At 59.0% G+C, this 26,492-nt stretch overlaps 1 protein-coding gene across 9 annotated transcripts in view; it reads right to left on the reverse strand.

Moving 5' to 3' along the window:
- Positions 1–26,492, reverse strand: part of AHDC1 (AT-hook DNA binding motif containing 1) — a 63,847-nt gene that overhangs the window by 9,109 nt on the left and 28,246 nt on the right. For 8 of the 9 annotated variants that reach the window (XM_028514200.2, XM_036025584.1, XM_036025585.1 and 5 more), the window contains 4 exons: positions 12,707–12,889; positions 7,265–7,377; positions 7,081–7,118; positions 1,772–6,691 (listed from right to left, as the gene is read on the reverse strand). In XM_028514200.2, the coding sequence (XP_028370001.1) occupies positions 1,815–6,617 (4,803 nt within the window). In that variant the 5' untranslated portion in view covers positions 6,618–6,691; positions 7,081–7,118; positions 7,265–7,377; positions 12,707–12,889 and the 3' untranslated portion in view covers positions 1,772–1,814. Of the gene's footprint in view, positions 1–1,771; positions 6,692–7,080; positions 7,119–7,255; positions 7,378–12,706; positions 12,890–26,492 lie in introns of all 9 variants that reach the window. The other variant, XM_028514198.2, reaches the window with a different exon arrangement.

Here is a 26,492-nt window from a genome sequence, read left to right on the forward strand (position 1 = left end):
TTCCATTATGCATCTCGCTGAGCTGTGACCTGCCCGAACGCCCAGCCCCCACACCTGTTTCTCCTCCCACCCAGAGCCGGGGAGGAATGGTTTTCGGATTATTTCACGTTTCTGATTATCCAGGAGACATCTCCCCTCCAGTGAGAAGGATCAAGAGTTTGACATTTTAAACCCTAAGCAGCTTCCCCCTGGCCTGCTTCGGATCTGTGGCTCTACTGCTTGCGGTGAGGTGTGTAGGGAATGGAAGGCCATTTTAATCTTGGCCTGGCTTTATTAGGAGGGAAGATATACTGCCCCCCCCCCCCAAACCCCTTTGGTCCATTGTCTATGTCATGCAGAGTTGCAAAAGCCTAAGAGATTATCAAAGTCTATTTCCTTGAACAGATGGGGCAACAGGGGCCAGAGTTGGGGGAAGGGAGGATAGGAGCTTGGTCAAGGGCATATTAACAAGTCGATGGCCAACTGGGGAATGGTCCTTCTCTAGGCCTCCTGACCCCCAAGGAGCTCCAGTCAGGCACCAAGGGAGCTGAGGTCGGGCGGAGAGCGGGTAAGAAGTTTCCGCTGACATGACTTTAGGACCCTGAGTCACCCTGGCCTTGAATGGCCTCCCCAGACCAGGACGGGGCTTTCCAGGAGCCCTGCTGTTCCTTCTCCAGGAAAAGACACTCCCAGGAGGCTGCAGTGGCGGCAGAGGTGAGAGTGAGGGGCTCCAGGCCCCCAGCCGCTCCAGCAACCCCCGCCACACCCGAGCCAATCCTGGGACAGGCCTGTTGGGCAACAGTGGGGCCTGACGGGCCAGTTGCGGCTGTATTTCTGGAGCAGGTTGTTCGTCAAGAAAACGATTTCTCCAACCTTCTCCACTTTTACTATTTTGGGGGCATTTCCCCCTGTTTTGTTTTCCTTTTTTCTAAAACACAAAACCTTGAGAATGTTAAAAAAAACTGTGACTCTAACTACTGAGGTTGCAGCGCCTAATAAAAACATCTGAATATCTAGCAATAGTTAATTCTTAGAAAAGCATTTGGCTTCAGGAAAGGGACTGGTTTTTTCCAGGCAGGAAACATCCTGCCTGGGGACAGGCCCGCCGACACGGCCACGGCAGGATCCCAGGACCCCTTCTCCACTTCTAGGTCCTTGCACCACATTCCCGACCACACAGAGCCTGCCTCAGGCCAAAGATGTGGAAAAACAGGCTTTGGGGGTACAGTGGGAGACCAGGAAAGGATACTCTGGGCGTTTCATAAAGCCTTGCAGAGTATATGACCAGACGTACTGGCCATACCTTTAGCCTGGCCCTTGCCAGACTGCATCCTAAACTAAATGAAGCTCCTAGGGAAATGAAGGGAGTCTGTCAGGGTCGGTACCCTGGATGGCAATCACACAACCTGCCTCCTCCTTCACAGAGCAATTCGAATGCCTTCCTTCACATAAGGTCAAGTGGTGACTGTTTCCGGAATCCGGGGACTTGGGTGGTGCTGGTCCGGGATTTAGCATGAATGAGGGAAATGCATGCTCGATGAACCAAACTAGATGAGACTCTCCAGTCTGTGGTTTTCTAGCCATTTCAGTAACATCTTAGACCCGGGCTGGGTTCCCCACCCAAGCAACCCATCTCCATAAAACTGTTCCCAACGTATAATCCCAGACTCCTTCCTGAATCCCAACTCCTTATTTTCAGGTTCTCAATCTTGTCCTTAAATCCTTCCCGCTTGTCACGATCCTCCCCCACCCCCCAGGCCTCTTCCCACTGCACCCACATCCCCAGACTCACCCAGGAACAAAACCTCGAGGTCCAGTCGGCACTTCAGTTGGCACTACAGGGAGGTGACGGTGAATGTGTCCTCAGGATGAGGCTCCGCCATGGGCCCCAGGAAGCCGCTCTTGGGGCCCCCACCCAGGCCGGGATGCGCCTGTGGCATAAAGCCAGGATACCTGTAGGCAGTGTCCTGCAGGGGCAGCAGCGAGTCCCTCGGCACAGGGGACAGGGTTAAGTCACTAAGGAGCGGGCAGCCATAGCCAGCAGTGGCTGCAGCAGGGCCACGAGGAGGGCCAGGTGGCCGGCCCATCTCCAGTGGCTCCTTGTCGGCCTTGGGTGTGGCTGGTGGGCTAGCCAGGTGCGGGGCACTGAGGCATGCGGCCTCCGTCCTGCCCAGGAAGTCAGCTAGCAGCCCTGTACCCACCTTGCCTTCATAGGGCGGACTGCGCGCAGCTGAGCCGGGTGGGTACCAGTATGCCGTGCCCTTGCAGCTGGGGGAATCGTAGTGGGGCTGGCCCAGTGGCAGGTCCCGGCAGCTCAGGTGGGCCTGCGCTGCAGCCACATGGCCTAGGCTGGCCCCCTGGAGCCCATGCTTGAGGGACTCACAGGCAGCCAGCTTTGTGGGGGGCGGCCGCAGTTCTTCCTTGAAGCCCAGTGTGGGTGAGCAGGTGGGTGAGTACGCCTTCTGCAGGCCAGCGTCAAACACTGTGGGCGGGTGGGCCAGTGGTGGGAAATGCTTGCCATCCAGTTCAGGGGCACCCAGGCTGGGCGAGTCGCAGTGGAAACCTTGGCCAAAGGTGCCATCAGATGGCGTGGACGGGTTCATGGAGTAGGGCCCCATGAAGTCACAGGGGTCTCGCTCACCCACACCAAAGGCCCTCGACTGTGAGGGCAGTGGTGACATGCTGCTGTCCCCACTGTAGTAGTCCAGGCCAAGGTCTGGACTGTCCTGGAACAACGGGTTGACCGGCTGAGGCTTGGGGATGAACTTGGCTTTGGCTGCTGCGCCACCCCGCTCCTTCTTTGCTGAGCAGGCCCCACCGCCCCGTCCCCCCCGTGGCTGCCGGGGCCCTGTGCTCCGTTTGGACGGGTAGCCCGAGGCAGTGGCCGAGGCGGATGAGGCGAAGCCCAGATGTGAGGTCTCGAACAGGTCGACCTTCTTCCGCCGTCCGCGGCCCGGCTTGGAGCTGCTCTGGAAGAGGACGCTCTGGTTCCAGTTGTAGCCGGGGGCAGATGACGCCTCGTTCCAGTCCATCATGAGTTTCTCCAGGCTGGACAGGCTCGACTGGCCCTCGCTGCTGGAGGCCTCACTGTTGGCACGCCTGAAGCCGCCCCCGACTGGCTGATTGAACTGGGTGCTGTCAGAGGACGACTCCGAGAAGGTCTCGGACACGGCCGTCTGCTGCTTCACCTTCTGGGGCGTGTAGTTGGAGATGTCCAGGATCACGTTGGGCTCGCTGACATGGCAGTCGAAACCGGGATTGTAGAGCTGACTGAAGGCTTCTGAGGCCCAGTCCAGACCTCCGTAGCCCTGCCGGAAAGGCCACTGAGATGCCCCCCCAAACTGCCGACAGTTCTCAGGTGAGGGCTGGAAGGAGGATGAGGAGGAGGAGGCAGCAGAGGCAGCAGAGGCGGCAGAGGCTGTGGTGCCCTTGGGCACCATGTAGCCACCAGGCGAGACGGTGCTGGCCCGGCTGTCACAGCGTAGAGGTGTGGGGGCTGAACCAGAGAAGGCAGCCCCCTCAGAGCTGTTGAAGAAAGAGGCCTTGCCTGGTGGCAGGCAGGGGCCACCAGTAGGCGGTGGGGCATAGCCAGCGCTGTGGGCGCTGCTGGGTGAGGCAGGCAGGCTGTTGCCGCTGCCATAGGCAAAGCTGCAGTCCTTGCTATTAGCACAGTCCTGGCCCGTAAAGGGTTTTGCTGGGGCGAATACACTCTGTCCAGCCCCATAGCCACTGTACTGCGGGGTGTAGGTGTTGGCAGGCGGGTGGGTGGTAGGTGAACGGGCCACAGCTGAAGGCGGGGGAGCCAGCTTCGGAAAGGTCTCAGCTGCCCGGCAGTCTGAAGTGGCTGGGGTTATCCCGTAGCTCGCTGCCCGACCCGGCGGGAAGGTCTGGCGGGCGGGCAGGACAGACTGGAAGGAGGGGTCTGCCCCCGCCCCACTGCTGCCCACTGCCACTGGGCTGGCCTTGGCTCCCCGGCTGGGGAAGGTGGCCAGGCCCCGCTGGGCAGGCAGGGCGCTGGTGGGGGGCCCTGCATAGGTGCCCGATGCCTTGCGGGACTCGGGGCGTGAGGCTGAAAGGGCAAAGTCCAAGAGGTCGGAGGAGTCATCCGAATCAAGCAGGGAGCGAAAATAGCCAGTGAAGAGGTTTTGGCGCTCCTGGCTGAGCTCAGTCTGGCCAGCAGGGGTGCCCGTGCTGTAGTAGCTGCCACGGCCTGAGGCCCCACTCTCTAGCCCAGTGGAGGCGAAGGCCCGGGCCTCACTCCCCTGGAACCCACAGTTTCGGCCAGCTTGCCCGCCTGGGTGCCCGTGGTGAGGGGCCCAGCCACCACCCTTGTCCCCAGCCCACTCGGCGCCTGCCTCTCCAAAGCCCGGGCCACTGGGCACCTGCTCCGGGAACAGAGTCCCATTCTTCCGGGACCGCCTCTTGCGCTTGGGCTTCCCAGTCAAGGCATCCACCTCTCCTCGGCCCCGTTTGCGGGGATGCCCCAACTCGGTGAGGCCAGGGCCCCCCACCCCAGCAGCCGCCACTGCCACCACCTTCTTTTTCTTGCCAATGCCCTCAAAGAAGTCACTGAAGGAGCATCGGGCTGCCTTGGCCGCATGGCCCCCACCCCGGCCACCGAAACCACCTGCTTTGCCGCCACGCCGCCGGAAGCCCTGCACGCGGTGCAGGAAGTGGGAGATGCTCTGGGTGTCGGGGGCCTGATGCACGGACTCAGGCTCGCTGGGTGTCCAGCAGCGGGGCGGCGAGCAGCGCCCAGCACACTGGCTCTGGCGGTTCAGGAAGGCCAGCTTGGCGAGGACGTCAGAGTACTCAGCCTTGCTGTCATTGGCATCTGCTGCGTAGGACGGCTGGGGAGATGCCAGCTTCTGCTTCCGCCGCCGCCGTTTCTTCACTTCCGGTATGGCCATGGTGGCCGCTGCCACAGTGGCTGCCTCGGCCGCCACCACAGCCGGCTCCTTGGGCTTGCCGGGACCCAGCAGCAGGTTCTTAGGAGGGCGGCCACGCTTCCGTTTGAGAATAATGGGCATCTCACCAGGTGGGAAGACCACCACCACGTTCCGTCCATTGTTCTTCATCTTGAGCAGCGGGGTGGGCTCTGCAGACACTCGCAAGCCCAGCTCCTTGCCCTCCACGCTCAGGCTACTGCTCAAGGACGACACCTTGTACGTGGTCTTGTTCCGCCGTCCCAGCGACACGGGGATCTTGGCCATCTTCACCACCATGCGCCGCACACCCCGGCACTTGCTTTTGCGAGTAGGAACCCCTGGGGTCTGGGAAGATTCCGGCTCCAGCTCCGGGATTGGGCCTGGGCCTGGCAGGGCAGGAGGAGGCGGTGGAGGCGGCGGTGGTGGAGGCTCAGCCAGGGCGGCTGCCAGCCCTGTGGGCATAGGTAGGGGCAGCAGGCGGCCCTCAGGTCCAGTGTCTGCCTTACGCCCCCGACCGGCTTTTCGCCGGCGACACAGAATCTTTGGCCTATCAGTGCGCCGCAAGGCGTACTTGGGGAGACCCTCAGGCCCGGGGGGGCCATGGGGTGAGCACAAGTCCAGGCGCAAGGGCTCGGCGAGTGGGCAGGGCCCTAGGGGCTGCTGGGGCTCCAGATGACGGCCAGGGACGTCAAGCAATTTGGGCAGGGGGTCAAGTCCCTGAGGGTCAAGCAGCTGTGACTCCAGGGAGTCAGGCAGGGTATCCAGGGCCTGAAGAGCCAGGCTTGGCAGCCCCAGAGGATCAGCAAGAGGTTGCAGGGGCGGCAGCTCCAAAGCTTCCCCAAGCGGCTCCAGTGTCTGTGGGTCCAGGAAGCGGGGCTGGGGGTCCAGGAGCTGAGGCTCTGGCTCAGGCGATGGTGGCTCAAGGGCCTGGGCCTCCAGCAGCTGGGCCTCAGGGCAAGTAAGAGAGGCCAGCTCACTAAGGATGTCGGCGTCAGCGAGTTCTGAGTAATCAGGACCGTCTGGCTCAGGCTCTGGGGGCAGACCAGTGGCCGCGGCCGTGGCTGCAGGACTATGGCCTTGGCCGGGCTGAGGACTGTCCCTAGGCTCAGGCTCAGGCTCGTAGAGGGGGTGGCTGGGCCGCTCAGACTTGGCGTGGGGGGTGGCCCGCTCCTCAGGGCTTCGGATGCTGTTGGCTAGACTGGGGGAGGAGAAGAAGCTATACTGCAGGTCACCAGGGGGCGGAGCGGGCGGGCGGCTAAGCCGGAGCCCACCGCAGTCCAGGTGCACGCCGCTGTGCTGTAGGTCCTGAGAGAGCCGAGTCAGGTCCTTCATGATGTCAATCAGCTGCACCACTGGACGCAGGTTCACCCGCCCGTTGTCCCAGCGACGTCGGGAGCTGCTGCCGTCTTCAGCAGGTGTGGGGCAATGGGCCTGTGAGACTGGGTGGGCTGTCCGAGGGGGCAGCGGGTTGTCCCCCTTGGCAAGGACTGGTGGGCGCCGGGTGCTGGGGTCCCGGCGTGGGGGTGGGCGCGGGTTCTCGGAGAAGGTGTGGGTGAAGGCCTTGTCAGGTGGGCTGGCGGGGGGCCGGGTGGGAAGCAAGGGCCGGGGGGTAGGGGGGCCGCTGGGATAGTACTTGGGCTCCCGGAGGTAGTCAGGAGAACTGCACACAGCACTGGAAGTCACCACCAGGCCCTGGGGCTTCACACGCATCCTGACCTTGTCCTCCGAGGGCCGCCGGGCGGGGCCGGGGCTGACATGAGGGTGCGAGAAGCCGGGACCAGGACCTAATGGGCAGGACAGGCAGGAGGTCTCTCACTGAATACGGAAGTCCTCACAAGCTTCGCATATCCTCAGTGAGCCCCTGCGCCCCTCTCTTAAGTCCCCTCCCCAAGTCCAATCACTTGTCGACTCCCAGCTTTTCCCAAACCACCACATGCACCACGAACCCCTCACAGGCCTCAGTTCTGCTTCCTGACAGCTTACCCCCTTCTAGACCCTGGCTACTTGCTCGGAGGGAACAGGACGCCTGCCTCAGAGAGGGAAGAACATCGGCAGGGCAGGGCAACCACTCCAGATCCAACCGAAGGAGAGGGCCAGGAAGTCCTACCAAGGGCCAGGCCTCCCTCCTTCTTGCCCCCACCTCCAGGGTTCCAGGGGAACCCCAGCCACTCACCCTCGGCTCTGCCGCCTGGGCTGTCACACTGGAGATCTCTGTGGGCAACAAGACAGACAACAGGAGATCTGAATGGTCTGGTAGTCACAGCCCAGTCACTGCCCACCTGCCCACCGACCCGGTCTCTTCCATATGCCACCCGCAGCTCCCTCGATGCTCCCTCCAGTGCACGCACCCGGCTGACCTGGGAGAGAGAGGGCCCCGGGTGCCTGGGGGCTCTGCCAGGTGCTGGCTGTCGGCTGGGGGTGCTGTGGAACAACTTCGGCCTGGGCCCAGGCCTCAGGGTGTGGAAAGCGCCTGGAAAGGACCACCGCAGCTCAGGTTTAGTGAGCACCTACTGTGTACCAGGCACTGGGCTGGGAACTGTCCAGGCACTGTCTCATTTAACTCTTCATCCCAACCCTGTGAGGTAGGGGCTGTTAATAACCCCATTTTGCAGATGAAGAAATGGGAGGCTCAGAGATGAACTAACATCATTTGTTCTGTTCTGTATCAGTACAAAGACTGGGTAGACAAACATCTGATCATCAAAATGCCTTAATCATTACTGGGATAAAAGCAGTACAAGAAAAGTGACGGGTGCCTGAGGTCAGAGGTTTAGCAATCATACCAGGGGGTCAACAACAACAGAAACTCATGCTTTGGGGGCCCTTTCTGTTGCCCAAACACTGGCCTGAGCCTTTTATACGACTTACCTCATCTAACCCCCTACAAACCCAAGGTTATCACCCCCATGTTCACACACGAGGAAACCATCTACTGGGAGGTTTTCAGCACCATGAGGGCAAGGGTTCCTGTCCTGTTTGCTTCTGTGCGTGTCTCCCAACAGCCTGTCGGCGTGTGGCCCATGGGAGTGCTTCAAAGACTACGGGTGAATGAAGGAAGCACACGGAATCCCCAGCCCTGCTTTTTCCTACGGGGCTCTCTCTCACTCCTCTCCAGAGCCGAGTGGGACCCAAGAAGGAGGCGGAGGGAGGGAGACAAGAATGTGGAAAGGGATATTTTCTGACCTCTCTTCTACCGTTATCGGAGAGGCCCTCTCTGACCGCCCATCCTACCTCTACCTTCATCCGGCCCCTACCACACTCTCAGAGCCCTGTTTCCCCTTCACAGTATTTATCGTGGCTGCAACCAATTCCTGGGTAACTGGCTCTTCAGTGTGTCCCCCTGGAATGTGGGCTCTTCAGGTGCAAGGACTGCGTCTGTCTTGTTTACTGCTACAGCCCGAACCCCAGGGCCTCGGCTATGGATGTTACATAAATATTTACCAACTGACTCCCAGAGCTGGTCTGGGCAGAGCTGGGACTTAGATCCAGGCATCCAACTCTCCAGGGAGCCGGGGGACTCAGGGCTCTGGCTGATCTTAAGAGATGGGATCTTGGGAAGCACTGAGCGGAATGTGCTCTGACCACCACGATGAGGGTCTTAAAGGCTGACCCTGCCCTGGCCGGTGTGCCTCAGTTGGTTGGGGCGTCATCCCATACGCCAGAAAGTTGGGTGTTTGATCCTCGGTCGGGGCAGGTATGGGAGGCAACTGATCGATATCTCTCTCTCTCTCTCTCAAATATGAATACCCACACACATGCTTACGTAAAAAAGGCTGACCTTGACTCTCTGTAGCATTTGGCTCTGACCTGATCCCTAGGGTTCACATCTTAAGAGTCACGTGTAGACTCTCACTGGCTGCCACACTGCCCAGTGCTCAGTGCTGGCACCCTACAGGAAGACTACAGGAAGACTGCAGAGCTGACCTGCAGTCAGGATGGTGCCGATAAGGACGCTTCTCCACGCCCCTTTGGTGGGCGCTGATCTGAAGTCGACAAAGCACCTCCACACGTGGGACCCACTGAGCCCTCACAGCACACTGGAAGGCATGGTTTGAGACCCCTGCGTTTAGTTTACAGAAGAAACAGGCTCAGAGAGATTGTGTAACTCGCCTGAAGTCCCATGGCTGCTAAGTGACAGGATTCCTAATTCTGCCCTAAGTCCAAAGCCTCCTTGCACTCCCAACTCCTGCAAACTCTCCTTCAGCCACTCCTGAAAGTGCTCCTTCTAAAGCTGTGGTCTAATTTAAGGCTGGGAGGAGCCTTAAAATCATCTAACCCACTGGCTTCCAAACCCTGTGCTGGGGGAAGCTGTGTAACATTCCAGATGCCCAGGCCCTAGTCCAGGGGAGTCTGACTCATAGATGTGAAGGGGACATCTGGGAATCTGTATTTTTAATCAGCTCCCCCAGTGGGTACACCGTTGTAGCGCCACCGCATGCCCCTCCATTTTATAGATGAGGAAACTGAGGCTGAAGAGGGAAAGACACTTTGCCTAAGGCATGGGGAGGGCCCTTCTGTTGCTCATCCAGGCAGAACGTCCCTCTGTCCACTGTCCTTCCCTCTCTGCAGGTCCCAGGCCTTGGCTGTTCCTCATCATTGTCCCGCCTACTGGATCACTCAGGGTTCCGCTCTTTCTCTGCCTGGCTCCTCCCAGGCCAGGCTAACTAGGCTCTCTCTGCTTCAAGAACCTCACCACTGCTCTTGCAGGAAGGCCTGAGGGTGACACCCTCACAAAGGAGGGAAGGGGCTCAGACTCTGGAATCCCCAAGTCTGCTCTCCAATCACATGGGGACCCATGGCTCCTGACGCCTTCCCGGAGATGCCTACCCGAAGCCACTCTCCCTCCCTGACCGAGGGTGGCGCTGACCAAGTCTCCCCGCTCTGGAGACCTCCCACTTGGGGCCAGAGGCTGTCATCTTGGCAGAAAAGGAAAACCTCCTCTCCAGTGGTTGCTTCTGTTCCACCCACCCGTGAAGACCTTTGGGCATGTGCTCCTGCCAGACCTCCTGACTCTGTCCACGGCTTTCTCTTGCAGCCTCTCAAATCTGAGGGAAGCAGCTGGCTCTCCTCCCCACCACACCCAGGTGGTCATTTTCTTGGACCCCTCCCAAGGGCCCTGTAGACCCCATGTCTGTGAACAAAGCCAAAAGGGTCCTTCTGTCCCTCCGCCTGCTTCTGGGTCAGTGTGTCTGAGCCCGCCCATGGGGACACCAGACAGCTGGGAGAGGGCCCCAACCTGCTGTGCACAGTGCCGGGAAGCGCCAGCCCACATCCTTGAGTCCCCAGCCCCACCCTCCTGGTGGCTGCGGCTGTGACCACCCCACCCCTTCCCCAGCCTGCCTCCCCACCCCCACCCACAGCCTCCCCAGGGGAGCCAGGCTACCAGGCCCAGCTCTCACTTCCGGCCTCATGACCCTCTCTCTCCAGACTGCACACTCCCCCCAGCACCATTTCCCTCCCAGCCTGGACTGAAGGCCCAGGGATGTCCTCAGCTGAAAAACACTGCATCGAAAGGGCCGCTGCTGCTGCTGCTGCGAAACCTCCAGTGTCTCCCCTTGGGGCCTCTGTCTCCCAGGACTTGTTCCCTCGGGAACTAAGCATCACCTTCTCAATCTCCTCCTCTTCACCCCCCCCCCACCCAATTATACTAAAAATCTTCTTCCAACCAGACTCCAGCCCAAAATCCTAACAAAAACAACAATGATGAAAAAATACTGGTAGCTGTCACTTATCTGGCACTTAAATGGAAGCACAGAAAGTTTAAGTTATGCCCTTAAGGACAAACAGCCATGACATAGGAGAGCTGAAGTCTTAAACTTAAGTTTGTCTGGCTCCTCTAAACCAAACTTCTTCACTGTCCAGAGTCAGTCCCCTACCCTGCAGCCTCCTCCAACTGCTCTAGTCCCAACCACCAGTTTTAATTTTTAACTTCTAATCTACCCCCAGTCGGCTTCTTCACCCACCCCTCCCACCCCAACCATCCGATGCACTACCCTCCCTCACCACTAGGTGTCCCCTCAGAGCCACCGATGCCCCCAAGGGGAGCAAGCCCCGCCCCACCCCCTGGAGCCAAGAGCCCCCGCCCCAGCACAGCACACCCCACTCCACCCTACCCCCAAGCCACACAGAGCTCCTTTGTGCAGCCCTCGCCCACCCCCTTCCTGCACAGAGCGGGGCACCTGGCAAGCAGGTCTGCCCTAGACCCGCCCCCTGCCAGCCCCCTGACCTGGGTGCCAGGTGTGCAGGCACCACAGCCAGTTCTGGCTGAACCCGAGGTTCACCCAGCTGGGTGGCCCTCCCTTCCTCCCTCCGAGGTCACCCAGGGACTGTGCTTCCCGCCCTGCTCCGCCCCCATCCCCTCCTGCCCTTGGCCCTTCCAGACTTCTGTCCTTGTCTTTCCCTCTGTCTCCCAGAGGACTAGCCTCCTCCAGCCCCACCAGGCCCTCCCCACGCCTCTCACCCCCCGCCCACCTCCTTCCCCTGAGAGCTCCTTGTTCCACACCCCCACTCCCTGCCCAGGTCTGAAGAACTCCTCCTCCTGGAAAGTTGCTGCTGGAAAGGAAGTGACTTCAGCGATTTGGCCACAAGGCTGGGCACTGCTGAGCCCAGCTCAGCTGAAGGCCTGCTCAGCCCACCTCCAAAGCACAAATGGTGCCATTTGCACACACCACTCCCAGCATGCACCTGGAACCCTGAACACACGCTTTCCCAGTGACACGGAGAGACCCCAATATATATGCACCATAACATCCCAGTGTACCACCCCCCCTCTCTCTGGGTGCTAGTCCACCCTAGCACCCTGTATGCATACACCATCCAGTGTGGCAAACACAACACTCCAGTATTCCCACCCCCGCCCAGGACACACTCTGAATCCTGCACACTCATCACTCCAAAGTACCACGTACACAGCCTTCTAACATCCCCAGCTCATCTACTTATGAAAAAATTCTTGTATACAGAAGCCTGCACACCCAAGGACAGAGCCCTACACACGCCTGCTTGCATGCACGCCTGTGTGCTTGCACACAAGACGTCCTGTACTGGCAGTGGGTACACACGGCCCTGCATCTTCCCACAGCTGAACCTCCCCACTCTCACAATCCCAAGAGGCCCCGCCCCCAGACCTCAGGGCCCAGGAATGCTCTTTTGGAAGCTGGGTGGGGTCCCCAGGCAGGCTGGGCTCTAGGGAGCTTCCTGGAGCCTGGAGGCTTCGTGTGTCAGCTCAGGGAGTTGCCTCTGCAGGGCAGGGCAGCCCCACCTGGCCTCTGGCTCTTGAGCCTGGGTGGGCTAATCTGGGCCAGAAGCAGGGAGGCAGGCCCTGCCCCCTGCTTCACCTCATCCTAGTTGGACAGCCTAGCATACCTGAGCTACCCAGTCCTTTCAGCACCTCACCTTGGCCCCCCAGCTCTCGCTCCCCCAGATTTTAGTTCTGGGGGCTCGCAGCACACATCAGACACACTCTGGTCTCCCCCTTGGCCCTGAGTTCTGCTCACTGTCACAAACCCTCTCCTCCCAGTCCTCTCAGGTCATCAAAGAGCAAGGAAGAGTCCCCAGACTAGGTGGCAGGACTCTAGGAAACTCGCTGTGTACCCATGGGCCTCAGTTCCCCTTTCTGGGTGGTGAGGAAGGAGTTTCAGTAACTTGGGTTAATGTATTTGGATTCTCTGAAGCGCCTCTTTTTAACCTAAGCCATCACAGGGAAATCCCTGATAGGATGGGGCAGTAACTCCCCCTGAGGCTCACTTCCCAGGGGCGGCCGAAGCACAGACCTGGTTTCCCCGTCCACTGTTACCTACCTGAGCAGGCTGTGCAGACAGGCCCAGCTTAGCAGGAAAGGCCAGTCTTCACCAGTGATCTCAGGGTGGTCTCTGCGGCAGCCTGAGGGTCGCCCCGAACCCGGGGCCCTCTGCACGTACTTAGCTGGGGTCCAGGCCAATGGGTAAACAGGCCAATGGGTAGACAAGCAGGCAAGCTCCCATCTGTGGAAGCAAAGAGTACCACAGGCGTAAGCATGGACACAGGATGGGCCAGAGAGGGGGACCAGGAGGCTGTCCTAGGTGGGGTGCACTCTTGCATACAATTACATCGGCTCAAACCTCATTTCACTGGGGGAGTTGTGAACCTTGAGAACTCAGGCTTCTGTTAGGAAGCACAAGTATCTTGGTACATACAGGTACACGCATGTACGAACATGCACACACACTGTGGTGGGAAGAAGCCAGCCTTTGTAGTCAGACAGTCGTTGGCTCAGCCCTCGTGGGCAAGTCAGTTAACCTCTCTGACTCTCAGTTTTCTCACCTGTAAAATGGGGAGATCTTGTGAATGGGGAGGAGCACTCTGGGGAAACTATAGATGCTAAGAGCTTATTTATAATGCAGGTGTGAGTTGCTGTTCAAAGGGATGGTGCATGCAGATCTCCGTGAGGGATGTATATGCAGCTGCCATTTACCCTTCTCTATCAACTGGTTACATCCCTTGTTTTCTTTAATAGCCACGGCCCTTCCGACTACCCTGCTGCTTCCTGTGCATTCGTCTGCCTCCTTGAGGCCTGTTCCGGAGCCCAGAGCAGGTCTGAGAACCAGCTCTCATGGACTCCTTACAGGTTCTGGTTGCCTGGGAATTTGCTGTGTGTTAGAGGTCCTACCTGTATGAATGCACGTCTATGAGTGTTCAGTTGTCTGGGTAAATGCACCTGCATGTGGGTTCCTGGGTCTATTTAGCCTTCTCTGTGCTTCTCTGCGCATTTTTGCATGTGTGTGCAGGTATATGTGTGTTTCAGAGTGTACATATATGGGATTGTGCTTGCTCAGTTGTGGTCTCTGAGTATGTGTTTGATGTATACCTGGGTTCAGTGTCTTCAGTTATACACATGGGTGTGTGCATCTGGGTCTATTTCGCCTTGTGTATGTCCAGCTGAGCCTGCCTTTGCACACCTGTGAGGAGAAAGGGAGGAGTATGTGTGCCTGTGTGTGACAAGGTGTGTCCACTGCTCAGGCTAAGAGCGTGCCTCTCTGCACACACTCTGCCTCTGCACACTCCCTGCAGCCTCCTGTGTTGGGAGCTGCACCGGCTTCTGCCAGTCTCAGAGCTCTCTGAGCGTGTGTGTCTTGGGCGGGGAGGAGTGCGGGTGATCCTCTGCTGTCCCTGCAGGTTCCTCATCTCCAGGCCCGGGACTGCAGGCACTGGTGTCCCTGCGGATCAGCGCTGCCCCTTTCCTACCTCTCCCTTCCTCTAGGCTTTCGGGGTCACCATGTGATGGCATGCCTGGTCAGTGTCCCTGTGGGTCTGCTTCACCTCGGGTCACTGTTTGTTTATGTGTGTGTCCGTGTGTGTGCACTGTGTGATCCCACCACACTGTGTGTCTGCAGGTCCTTGATGCCATGTCATCGCACGTCTGAGCTAATAATACACCTCTGGCAACGTCACCACGTGAGAGTCTATGTGCCGAAGTGTGCCTGTCAGACCGAGGGGGCCTCAGTATCTGTGTGGCACCTTTGTGTGACTCGTCAGGGCGTGCGTGTGTGCATGTGAGAGACCCTTTGTGAGACAGTGTGTGTCTGTGTCATTGTGTTTGTGTGCCTGCTTGCCTCCTCCCTATCTCCTGCTCGCTCTCTCGCTCTCTCTCTCTCTGTAGGAGCCAGACAGCTCCCCAAGCCTGGATTAGGGACAATTTATCCACAGGCAGAGAAGGAGAATTCCAACCTGCCAGAGCCTCCCTCCTCTGATCCATCCCCCCTTTCCCTGTGGTTGGGTGGGCACAGAAATGCAGCCTAGCAGCTCCCGAGCCCTCAGGGAGCCCCCACCTCTGCAGCTCCCCAGAGGCCCAGAGGGCAGAAAAGATGGAACTCTGGGTGGCTCCAGACTCCTCCAAGGGGGGTGGACGGGCTGCCCCCCCCCACCTAGGCCCCCACAGCTCAGTTCATCTTGGCCCTGTTCTCCTACATATGGTGGTGGCGGGGGGGAGTCTGCATGGGGTCTGTCTGGCCCCGGGGGCTGCGGGGAACCGAAAGAGCAAAGCTGCTCCCAGCCCCTCCACAACCTGATACTCCCCAACTGATAAAAGACAGTTTCCCCCAAACCCCTGAAACGTACATGACTGGGGAACATGCGACTGTGCCCACACAGGCTGGGGGAGCCGCTGGGAGGCGGGGGACAGTGTGGTGGGGGGAATGCAGCAAAGGGGGAGCATGGGCTGAGCTGGGACTAAGGCTCCCTTCACGGTGCTCCAGGCGAAAGGCAGAATCACATGTTTCCCATTAGCTGCTCTGGCCTGCTTGTTCAGGGGGTGTTGGCTGGGGGAGATTTGTTCTGGTTGCAGACACCAGCCGAGACCACACAAGAGAGAGAGAGGGAGAGAGAGAGGGAGAGAGAGAGGCAGAGACTGAATGCCAGAAGGAGCAAGAGAGGGAGAGAGACAGAGACAGAGACATGAGAGACAGAGACATGAGAGACAGAGACAGACGGTGACAGACAGAAGCTGTGAGAGACAGACACAAAACAAAAGCGGAGAGGTGGTGGGAGAGGCGAACAGAGATTGGGGGACAGGGACAGTGACGGGGAAATGACAGAGGTGGAGAGGCTGGTCAGAGGCTGAAGAGCTCGTTAGCGAGGCACGCAGTGTGAGTCAGGCCAGGTGGGACCGAGAGGCAGAGAGCCAGAGGGGACGGTGGCACCGGGGAGGCCAGCCTGACAGAAGGGGACCGGAGGGGGATGGAGGGAAACAGGGCCAGGATAGGCCAGGGAGAAGGGCTGGGTGAGGATGCTGTATGGGCAGCAGCGGGGCTGGGAGGGCAGGGGGGGCGGGTGCGGACGCGGGCAGAGGGGCGCAGCCGGCAGTGTGGGCAGGGGGAGTGAGCCTCCGAGCTGGCTGGACGGGGGTGGCCAGCACGCCTGGGCCTCCGCCTCCTGACCCTCGAGCCTCGGAGAGATAACAGGCCCGAATAGTGCTGACTTGCGGTTCAGAAATCCAATATCCTCCGCTGCGCACTAATCGACTACCTGAGCTCCCGGCCCGCGCCGAGCTGCCCCGATTAATCCTGCGGCTCCACAGCCTTAATTAGTTTAACAGTTTCAGGGGCAGAAGAGGCAGGGAATAGGGTCCCCCAGGCCTAGGGGGACAGCCCCTCATGCAAACCCTGCCTGGTGCCCCACCTCTCCAGTTACACCTGCCCCAGTCCCAGAGGCCCCACTGCACGCTGCCTGAAAAACACCGGGCCCCTCCTCCCGGGGCACAGTCCCCAGGGCTGGCACCTGGGTCAGAAGGCAGGTCGTGTGGGAGTGAGGCCCCCCTCGACACAGACTTGTCCCTGTGCTCAGGGCCTGGAGACCTTCTGCTGGCCAGCCCTTCGGCCCCCGCAGTCTCCATGGGAAGGACCCGCCAGCCGTCAGCTCCATGCCACCGGGAAACATGTCCGTCTCTTCAGGGTGAGAGACAAGCTCCGAAGTCACTGACAACCTCCCAACAGCATGAGATAATCACACATGTCACTCCCCACAACAGCATGAGATGGGCGCATGGTGACATCTCACACATACCCAACAGTCAGAGAGACAGGCGTGTGAGTGACTGTTCTCCTAGCCTGTCACTCCCCGTGAGGTGTAAGCTGGGCGCATCTGAGACCCCTAGACAGTATTCGACGGGAACACTGGCTGTGACCCTCACGTCAGTGTCCCTCGTGTGCGACCAGGCACCCCACACCCACCAACTGCACGTGGATCTCCTCCGCTCGCCCCGCACAGACAAGGCTCACCTTTTAGGTGTGAGGAAGAAACAGACCCCCGAACCCCATGGGATAGGCCAGGAGCACACCCTTGCTCCCTCCACTCTGGAGTCCCCCCTCCAGAATGGGACAGGTATGTGACACGTTAACCCCTAGCTTCTTGGGAGAGGTGGCAGCCCACTCCCAACCCTCCCCCAGCACTGCCAGCCCGGGTGGTGCTGTCCTCTGCCTGCAGAGGCGTCACAGCTCACAGGGCATGAATGTCACCCCAGCACTGCCAGAGCCAGGCACAGCCGCACGTTGCCCCAGTGACAAACACCACTGGCCCCAGGAGGAGGTGGAGGCGCATAGGGCTCTGGGTGTGACCTTGGTCCCTGGACACCAGGGGAGGACACACACTGGTGTCCCTCCTGGGTAACCCAGTGTCCTGGTGCTGCGGAAGATGGGTGCTGGGAAGGAAGCCGCCAGGGCACACAGGCCACCTGGAGATGCCACCCCCCGCCCCAGGCTCCCACCCTCACCTCACTTCTTACTGAAGGCAGTTGTTATCTAGGGAGGGGGCGGAATGAGCGGTCACTGAGGAGCAACTCCTGTTAAGACTTCCTGGAGATTGGTGGCGGGGAGACAGGTAATAGGTTGCTGTCCCCATGCCCTCAGGGCACAGGACTGAGGAGGGAGAGATGATAGCTTCAGACCCCCCACTGCTGCCGGAGGAGCCCCTCTTTCTTACCAAGGCCCCCTCCTCCAAATTCAGACCATACAGCCTGACAAGAAGGCCAAAGTCCCGGGGCATGACTCACCCAGGGAACAAACCCAGCCTGCTGGCCGGAGGGAGGGAGGCCGGGAGCCAAGGGGCCTGGGTTCAAGTCTGAGCTCCTCCCAGGCCAGGCTGAGTGACCCTGGAGCAGCAGCTCAGCCTCTGGCTTCGGCGTGGGGGGAAGGGGCAGCAGCCGGGGAAGGGCCAGGGTCTGAAAGCAGCCAAGGCTGGAGGCCAGCAAGGAGCGCACGGGAGGACCACAGGAAAGGAGACGCAGCCATCCGCCCCTGGCTCCGCGGCTGCCTCACCTTTCCGTACCTCGGTTTGCTCGTCTGTGAAGCGGGGACGATAGCATGAGCCTCGAGAGACGATGTGGCGTAAATTGGGCAGTTGCTCAAGAAATGGGAGCTTCTTGTTGAAGAAGGGGAACCAGACAAAGAGAGGGCAGGAGGCTGGTCCAAGCCACAGAGCGAGTTAGTATCAGCTGAGCTCAGCCTCCACCTCCTGGCTTCCCACTAGAGCTGTGTTTGTGAGACTGCTTGGAGTTCCATAATGCGTGTGTATGTGGGGGTGTGGGGGGCGGGAATCCTGGGGTGTTGTTGGATACAGAGCTGCTGAAGACCAAGGAAACTGAGAAGAGTCTGTCATACATCCTGACTTTTACCCTAAACCTCACTTGGCCCACCTTCAAGAGCTGGACGAGAGAGAGGGCCAGCCCACACCCTGGGCCCCTGTGGCCAACATCAGCAGCTGGTGCTTGGAAGGACGGGGGGGATTCAGGATGTCTGTCCAGGGCCCTCTCGCTGTCTAGGAGCCCAGAGAGGGACTCCGCCTAGCCTGAGGTCACACAGCATGACAGCCACAGAGAACAGAGCCCTGGCCAGGGATAGCTTCAGAATAGAGTCCCTCTAGCCCCTGGGGGTGGCTGGAGCTGGGGGACCCTGGGGGACTGAGCAAAACGTGGCGACAGATGGCCTGCTGAGGCAGCGGCGATCTGGGCGGCTGGCAGGCATGCTCGTTCCCGCGCAGGGAAACGGCTAATTTTAGCTGAGGCCTCGATGCCAGCTTTGTTCCCCCCACCCACCCACCGAGGGGGGCCCAGCATGCCTTGCGTGCAACCCGCCTCCCCCAGGCACCCCTACTCCCCCTCCTGGCCCCTTGGTAAGTAGTGCCAAGACCCCAGGGTCCGAGAACTTCTGCCTGACCAGGCCTCGTCACACCCAGAGGCAAGGGCTGAGCCCTGGAGCCCTGGCACCCCACCCCAGGGCCTGTTTCCCGTGACTCCAAGCTCATTCCTAGAAGAGGGGCTGCTGGGAGGAGGGCCAGAGGCCACTGCCCAGACTGGGAGGGCCTGACTGCAGGGGCTGCCAGTCTTGGGGGGAGGTGGGGCACTGTCCTCCACCAGATACTTAAGGAGACAGGACCCTTATTCTACCCCTGCCCTGAGACCAACCAATTCTGTGCTGGAGTCCTTGTGGGGTTGGTGAGCAAGGGGGTGGGAGTCACCCTACCCTTTCCCTCTTCACAACTTTGACTTTGCTCCAGGTACTCGAAGTACTTTAAAGAACTCAAAGACAGAGCAAGGGTACCCTTGTGCCATTGAGGGAAACTGAGGCAAAATCTGAGATAGCCATCATTGTAGTAGGGGAAGGGACAAATCTCAGGAATCAGTGAGGCCTCCACATGCTCTTCTTTTGAGTCCTTATAGCTAGGGGGCTTCTTGGGCCAGCTCAGCCCCCAGAACCACCCTCTGCCCTTGCCCAGAGCGGCAGGAGGTAGGCCGGGTCGATGGAGCCCATCTTCTGGAAGCCTGGACAGGGAGGCCTGGCGCCCTAGGTTCCTGTGCTCCGTTCCCTACAGGCTCTGTGGCCTCAGACCCTCTCCTCCCCATCTGAGATTCAACCCCACCTGGCCCCTACTTGAGAGGGGACTCCTTTGGGGTGGCTCTGGAAAGCCCCCTCTCTCAGCTCAAACCTGGCAGGGGGGCATGAGGGAAAGAACCAGGCAGGAAACAGAGGAAGAAAACTCGAAGGAAATGCATGTATTTAGAGGGAGAGGACCAGGGAGAAGAGAAAGAGGGAAGGAGAAACCAAGGCAGAGAATTAGATTCAGGAAGAGCCTTGAAGAATGTGGGGGCAAGGGAAACGGGATAGAACGCAGCGGAAAGAGATGAGGAGGGCAAGGATGAGAGACAGAGGAAGAGTCAGAAGGAGAGGAGAGGGAGAGAGAGAGCGAGAGAGGATGAAGCAGAGACAAAAGACAGAGAGAGTGAGCAAGATGCACACACCGAGGGAAGAGATGGAGGAGCCTGACACAGACGGGGCAAGGCCCAGAGAGCTGAGGACGCCACAGGGAGCCGGAGACAGACAAGGGAGCGACACACCCAGGGACCAAGAGACAGTCAGAGAGGATGAGACACACTCCGAGAGAATGGGGCGGAAAAAAGGAAGACCCTTAGTGACAAGATGTTTGTGTGTGGGGGCGGGGGGCAGCAGTAGACAGACACATGGAGGGAGGGGCTATGAGGGGGAGAGTTGTTGTCGCCAGAGCTGGGGGGGGACAGAGGACAGAAATGGAATGTGGGTCTGGGCATGAGGCTCGCAGATGCATCAGCTCCGGTTTCAGCTGGGGCAGTTGGCTGCTGGGGTGGGGAGAGGAAGGAACCGGGGAGGGGGTCCGTTGCCATGGCTGCGGGCGCGGCAGGGGCACAGTCTGCTGGCACTTGGAGTTCTGGGCATGGTAGGGGGCTGACTGAGGGGAAAGGCGGGGGGCGGGGGGGGCGGTGGCACGGGGCGTGGGGATGATGTAGCCTCACCCCTGCCCTCCTGGCTCTACCAGGAAGAAAGTTTCCAGAGAGCGGATAGGAGATACTGGGAGCTGAGGAGGACTCTGGGCCCTGATCCACCACCCCATGGTAACTGCCAGTGGGGCACCACTTCCTAGGTAGCCTGTGGGCATCCCAGATTCCCACCCACGCCTTGGCCTGGCCCCTGGGCATTCTCCTTCTCTGTCCCCTCCAGTCTAGCTGAAGATCCAGCATGCTGCAGCTGTGGCGGTGGCGGCTGCTGCTGCTGCTGCTGCTGCTGCTTGCAGGGGAGCAGCAAGATTGTGAATTCAGAATCTGTAATCCTAACGCAGAGCCCAGGCCTACCGGGTGCCAGTTGCCAAGGCGACGGAGGGTCAGAGGGCAGCTCAGGGCGCCTGCTCCTCCAAGTCAGAATCCCAATTGTTAAAGCCCAAGAATAAACAGCTGAAGCGGCCATGGGGGTGCTGGGAGGGGGGCTGAGGTCTGCATCAGCTCAGTGTGGTGTTGTCAAGCGAGATGTCACTAATTGTCTGAAGGAACGGGCTGAGGCAGCTCTTAACTGCTTCTGTGCCACCGGAGACACCTTGGCTGCCTGGCCCCATCCCCCAGGCCTCCCGGCATTCCACCAGGCCAGCTCGTTGGTAGGGGGAGTGCTGGCCCAGCACAATCCCTGCCTCCCTTGCGCTGAACCCCCATATACTTTGGTTCCCAATGCTCTTCTTTGCCCAACTTGGAACCTCCTACCTGCAGGCTAAGTCCTTACGTCCCTATAACCAGTACCCCCCATTACTGGGCTGACAATACTCCAGAACTGCCTCTTTGGCCCGCAAAACCCTTCTCACCTTCCCCAATATCTCCTCTCCCTACTCCTCTTCTCCCTCCCTCCCTCCACTGCTCCTCCCAGAAGTCAGGGGTTCTGGTACAAGGTGTATGGATTGCAAAGGAAGATAGATTTTGGATTCCTCTGATCTTTTGGGGGGAAGGGGAGCCTATAGCATCATTCTGTGTAACCCCCTACTCTTAGCCACACACAGGGACCAAAGAACTAAATGGCACCAGGAAACCTGGTTTCTAGCTTTGACTGTTCTACCTACTTGCTGTGTGACCTCTGGTATAGCCTGACTCCTCATCTATCACTATCCTAAACATTTAGTAGTGCCTCTTCTGAGCGAGACCATGTCTGGAACACTTATCCGAGGAACTACCAATCCAGTGGGTGAGACAGGCTCATAATACAAGGGAGAAAGCAATCAAGAGACCCATCATCATCATCAGGTAAGATATTCCACGAAAACCCAGAGCAGGCGGCACACAGTGAACGGCTCTGTGGACAGCAGCTGGTGTTAGTAGTCACAGCAGTACTGCCACTGCCGTTCCAGAGGGTCACTAAAAGGGTGTAGGTAACCAGAGGGATGATTTGGGGGGGACAGTTCTGGAAGGCCTGCTGCAGAAATTGGTACCTGGCAAGAGTTGGACAGGTGGGAAAGAAGGTAGAGTGTTCCGGGAGAGAGAAGGTCTTGTGAGGCTCTTCAAGAGGAGCTGAGCTCTAAGGTCTTAGGACCGCTGGTTCAGCCCCTCCCAGGGCAGGAAGGGCGAGGCCTTCAACGTTCTCCCCGCCCCAAGGGCGGGCCTTGCCTCCTCCTCCACCCGCTGCGCTGTAGGATGGCAGGAGAGCGGTGCCTAAGGGGAGCTGGCGGCCAGTGGGCAGAGCTCCCGAAGATTGGTAGTACCTGGGGTGATGTCACGAGGGGCGTGGTCAGGGTGTCAGGCACGCCTCCTGTCCCAGACCCCTGCCCTAAGACCAAAGCCCGTCCCCCCGGGAGGGGGCGCTCCGGCCGCCTCTCAGGTAGCGGGCGGAGCTGGGGCGCCGTCTGTGGGCGGGGAGCTGGGCGCGGAAACAGGGGATCCCCCAGAGAGGGCCCAGCCCAGCCCGAGGCTGGACACGTACAAAAGGCGACTTGTTCTTTCTTGGGATGCCTGCGCCTTCTCAAACATACCTACAGTCACACTCCAGGGACAGTTATACCTCCATGCGGCTGCACAAAACACGCCGGCAAGGGGAGAGGAGAGAAGTCTGCCCCAGCCACCCCTTGTCACAGAGTCAACACCATTCACCTGACCCCGTTTCACCCCAAGTGACCTGGATAATCCCACAGTCTCAGGCACAGCCCTGGGGACACTGACCCACTCACATTCTCACACCTACCCTCTCCCTCATCTATGGCTCACCAACATCCTGTTCTGGAGCCAGACCAGCTCAAATGCAGCTCTACACTGCATGTGACCTTGGCATACAATGAAGTTCATTAACATTACTTTTTACCAAGTACTTATTCTATGCCAATCCTTGCCTTTTATGGTGAATACTATCAGTCCCATTTTGTGGTTGGGAAACTGAGGCTTAGGTTAAATACTTAAAGCAAAAGCAAGGATTTGAGGCCAGGTCAAGCTTGACTTACCTCTGCCTCCCCCATCACGCCACCTTACACCCTGACACCCCACGGCGCTTACAACCACAGGCAGCAAAGCCCTCTCAGAGTTGAGGTGTAATTCTCCACTCCAAACACATCTCAGTGTGACAGTCTAGTATCAGGCCGTTTTTTACACTCATCAGTGTGTGTTGGGGGAGTCTCCCATAATTCTAAGCTTTCATCAGAATTATAAATGGGGCACAGAGTGAGAGTGGGACCAGAACAGGCCACCTCTAACCTTTTCAGCAGGCTCACCTCCACCTCCTCTGACCCCAGGATGACAAAGCACCGACATACTGGCTGGGGCGCCAGGCCTGCAACTCTCCCTGACCCCTTGGGGCAGGACCCTCTCCTAGCCCCCAACCCCTGCTGAGAACAGAAACAAACTTCTTCCTGGGGATGTCAAAGCACCTTTCCTGGGGGAGGTGGCTCTGTGATCCCCTGAGCCTGGCTAGGGAGAAGGATCCGATTACTCTTTCCCCAGCTGTGCCTGGACTCCTTGGGGCTGACCTTTCACCTCATCCAGGCCAGGACCCAAAAGGGGCAGGAGTCCAGCCCTCACCTCCTGTTAACCCTCTGCATTCCTCATCTTTCCATTCTAGGGCCCCTGCCAGGGCCCCAGCAGGTCTCAGGAAGCCCAGCAGGGCATGCCAACCTTTCCCCACCCTCCCATCCTGGGGTCCGGTTTCCAAGAGGGCTTTACAGAGTGCTCCTCCCTGCCCCCTGCCCAAGCTGCCCTGCCCTCCCAGGATCAGATACCTCCGCCCAAGCAGCTGAAAATGACCTGGGCTATTTTCGCTCTGGGATCGAGTTGCAAACTCCCCCTTGAGCTGGAAGCTTCCCACAGCCCTCCAGACTGTTGCCCCCCACTCCTCATCCCTCACCCAGAAACACTTAACAGGACAGGAGAGCTTTTACAGACCACTGACCTGAGCCCCTCAGATGGGGAGACTGAGGCCATGAGTTAGAAAAGGACTGGGCAAAGACCCAGGTTTCCTGGGTCTCCGCCCAGGTCTCTCTCCTGTCTAGCACAGCCTGCTCTGTACCCTAGATCTCAGAGCCTCTGACCCAGCCAAAAACCCAGCCGACCTCCAAGCACCAGAAAGTCACACTGGAGGTTACCCACAAGTCTCTGTGCCACCCTGCACGTCAGACATCGCTTCTAACCACACTCTTTGTTTAGAATCGGGACAAGGTGTATACCTGCATCACAACTATGTGGACCACAGGAACGTTTTGAAGGGAGCAGATGAGAGGAAAAACAGGGAAACTGAGGCCCAGAGGAGTGGGAGGTCAATTCAGGCTTCCCGAGGTTTAATACTTCTAAGTTCTGAGCAGCCCCTAGCCCCAACTTCTCAGTACTCCCCCCTCCAATCCAACAAACCCAGGTCCTTCCAGGCCCCTGCCCCTCCACCTCAAGCTCCAAGCCCTCCTGAGCAGGAATGTGACTGGTCAGGTCTGAGCTGACCACATGAGTGGCTGGCTATAAGGCAACAGACCCCCCCCCCCATCCCCCCAGCCTGGGGGAGCTCACATACCAAGGCAAGGGGGGGAAAGGGGGGAGTGCTTTAACCCTTTGCAGTCAGGCTCTTAGGGTGAAAAAGAGGGGTACTCTACTTCCAAAGGCCACTCCTGCCAGGTAGGGGAGAACAGAAAGAATCTACTTCAGAAATGGGGTGGGTAGAGGTATTTGCCCCACAAGGCTTGAGTTAAGGAAAATTAGACTTTGCCACACCAACTGTTTGATTTCATCTCCCATGTCATTTGGAAAAAAGTCATGAGGTGGCGGTGCCGAGGGGAGGAGGAAAGAAGGGATCGTGAACCCCAACCTCTGGAGCCCCGAGTCTGATGGGAGAAATACAACCCTGCCCTGGGGAGTCTGACTGGGGAGCCCAGCCGCACAGGCTGGGACAAAGAGCTGAGAGCAGAGAGAACATGGAGCTGCGCAGAAGTGGGAGGAAGCCAAGGCAGGAGCAGAACGAGCCAGGTGGGGTCAGATCGGGCAGGCTTCCCAGAGGCCCCTCGGCCCACACCCCTCCCCCCAGGCTGTGGAATCTCGGGGGTCAGGGCTGAGGGACAGCCCCGCCCCCTGCTCCCCTCGGGCTCAGGAATTCCACCAACCAAGGGAGGGGGGCCTGCTTCGGCCTCAGTCCAAGTTGGCTCCCACTGGACCAGGAACTGCAGCTCTTCCTCAGCCCCCCCACCCCCACCCAAGCCGCTGGGCTGGTCCCCCGTCCCCCTCGCTTCCCCTCCCCCTCCCTGGCTGGCACCGTGTGTGCCAGGCGCTGGCAGAAAACAAACCCGCCGGGGTGGGTTTGCAGGAGCGGGGTAACCTTGACACAGTTGCGGCAGTCGCTAATGGCAGACACACACTCCGCCTGTTCTGGGGGGACTGTTGCCGTTGCTAGGAAACCGGCAGCCGCGTGAATGGAAATGGGTCAGTAAACCTGGGGAGAGATAGTGTGACACTCGAACCACTGCAGCTGCTCCAGCCCACACCGAAATCCCTCCTCTTCAATATTTATCACTCCCGCCTGGGTCCTCAGCTTCACTAGCCTGGCCCTCAGGCCCCCCCAAGGCTCGACAGGGGAGGGGGAGAGAGATGGGGGTTGCTTATCCGCTCCTTGGGTGGGGTGGGGGGGGCCGGCGGGATGGAACTGGTTCTGGAGGAGATTGAACAGGAAACAGAGTCTAATCCCATGGCGGGTAAGGGGTTAAAAGGTCAATTCACGCCTGTTCCTGGTTTAGGCACCGTGGTAAAATTACTGCGAGTGTGAATAGACTTGCCTGCCGGCTTGCCTACCTGGGGAAGAGACTGATTAAGGTCAGGAGACCTCCCTTCCAGTGTGTAAGCAATAGAGGGGGAAGAGGCACCCGAAACATGGCCAGAATTCACTCACAACCTGAAATCATCCTCCCTGACACCTCAGCAATTCCAACGTAGCCCAAGGCTTCCCAATGGCCAGAATTGATGCCCCCGGTGCAACCTGATGTACCCCAAATGGACAGACGCTGCTCCCTGCCTTACAATGCCATCCTGCGCAGACATATGCACCCACAAACAGCCACTCACTGTTCAGAAAAACTTGACAAACACCCTGACGCAGATACCCCCACAACAGAACGTGACAGCTGCAGTTCAGAACAGTGAAGCTCAGCTCAACACCTACAACAAGCGGACAAACCTAAGCACAGGCGAGACTGCACAGTGTCAGACAGGGCTGAATCTTCTACCATGCGTGCCCGGAAGGCGGGAGCCTCCCCACACAGCCTGCCCTAACCCAGAGCCTGGTTCTCTGGTTCATGGATATTTTTTTCCCTCCCTCCCACTGCCAGCCTCCTTGTCGTGCACACACCCCAATATACTGCCCCTGTGATTGCTCTTTTGGACACACCATCCAACTAGCTAGCTGCCTGTGCACCACACCCCCATTCCCTGGAGGCTGACTGGTCACTGACACACACATTCCCTTCCCCTAGAAGCCAGCAGTCTCACTGCCCCGCCTGAGACACAAGCTCTTGTTCTTAGGCACAGGCTTCTCTACTGAGAGCAGGGACCCTGGGACTCAACAGTACCACCCACTTGGGCGATCTGGCCCCTCTACCCACCACAACTTCCGCCAGTCCGCCTAAAGGGTGTGTCGGGAAGGGAGGCACTCTAGCCTTGGAGTGGGGGTGGGGGGATACCTCAACAGGAATCTCCCAGCTGACTTGGTTCTGTGTGCTCCTATCTCCTAGGATACATCAGTCAACACAGGCTCAGAGTCTGTCAGAGCTGGAAGGTGCCTTAGGGAGTCACTAATCCAGCCTCCTCTGCTATGCAGGAGG

The sequence above is a fragment of the Phyllostomus discolor genome, chromosome 5, assembly GCF_004126475.2.
Source record: "Phyllostomus discolor isolate MPI-MPIP mPhyDis1 chromosome 5, mPhyDis1.pri.v3, whole genome shotgun sequence".
In the NCBI taxonomy this organism is placed as follows: Eukaryota; Metazoa; Chordata; class Mammalia; order Chiroptera; family Phyllostomidae; genus Phyllostomus; species Phyllostomus discolor.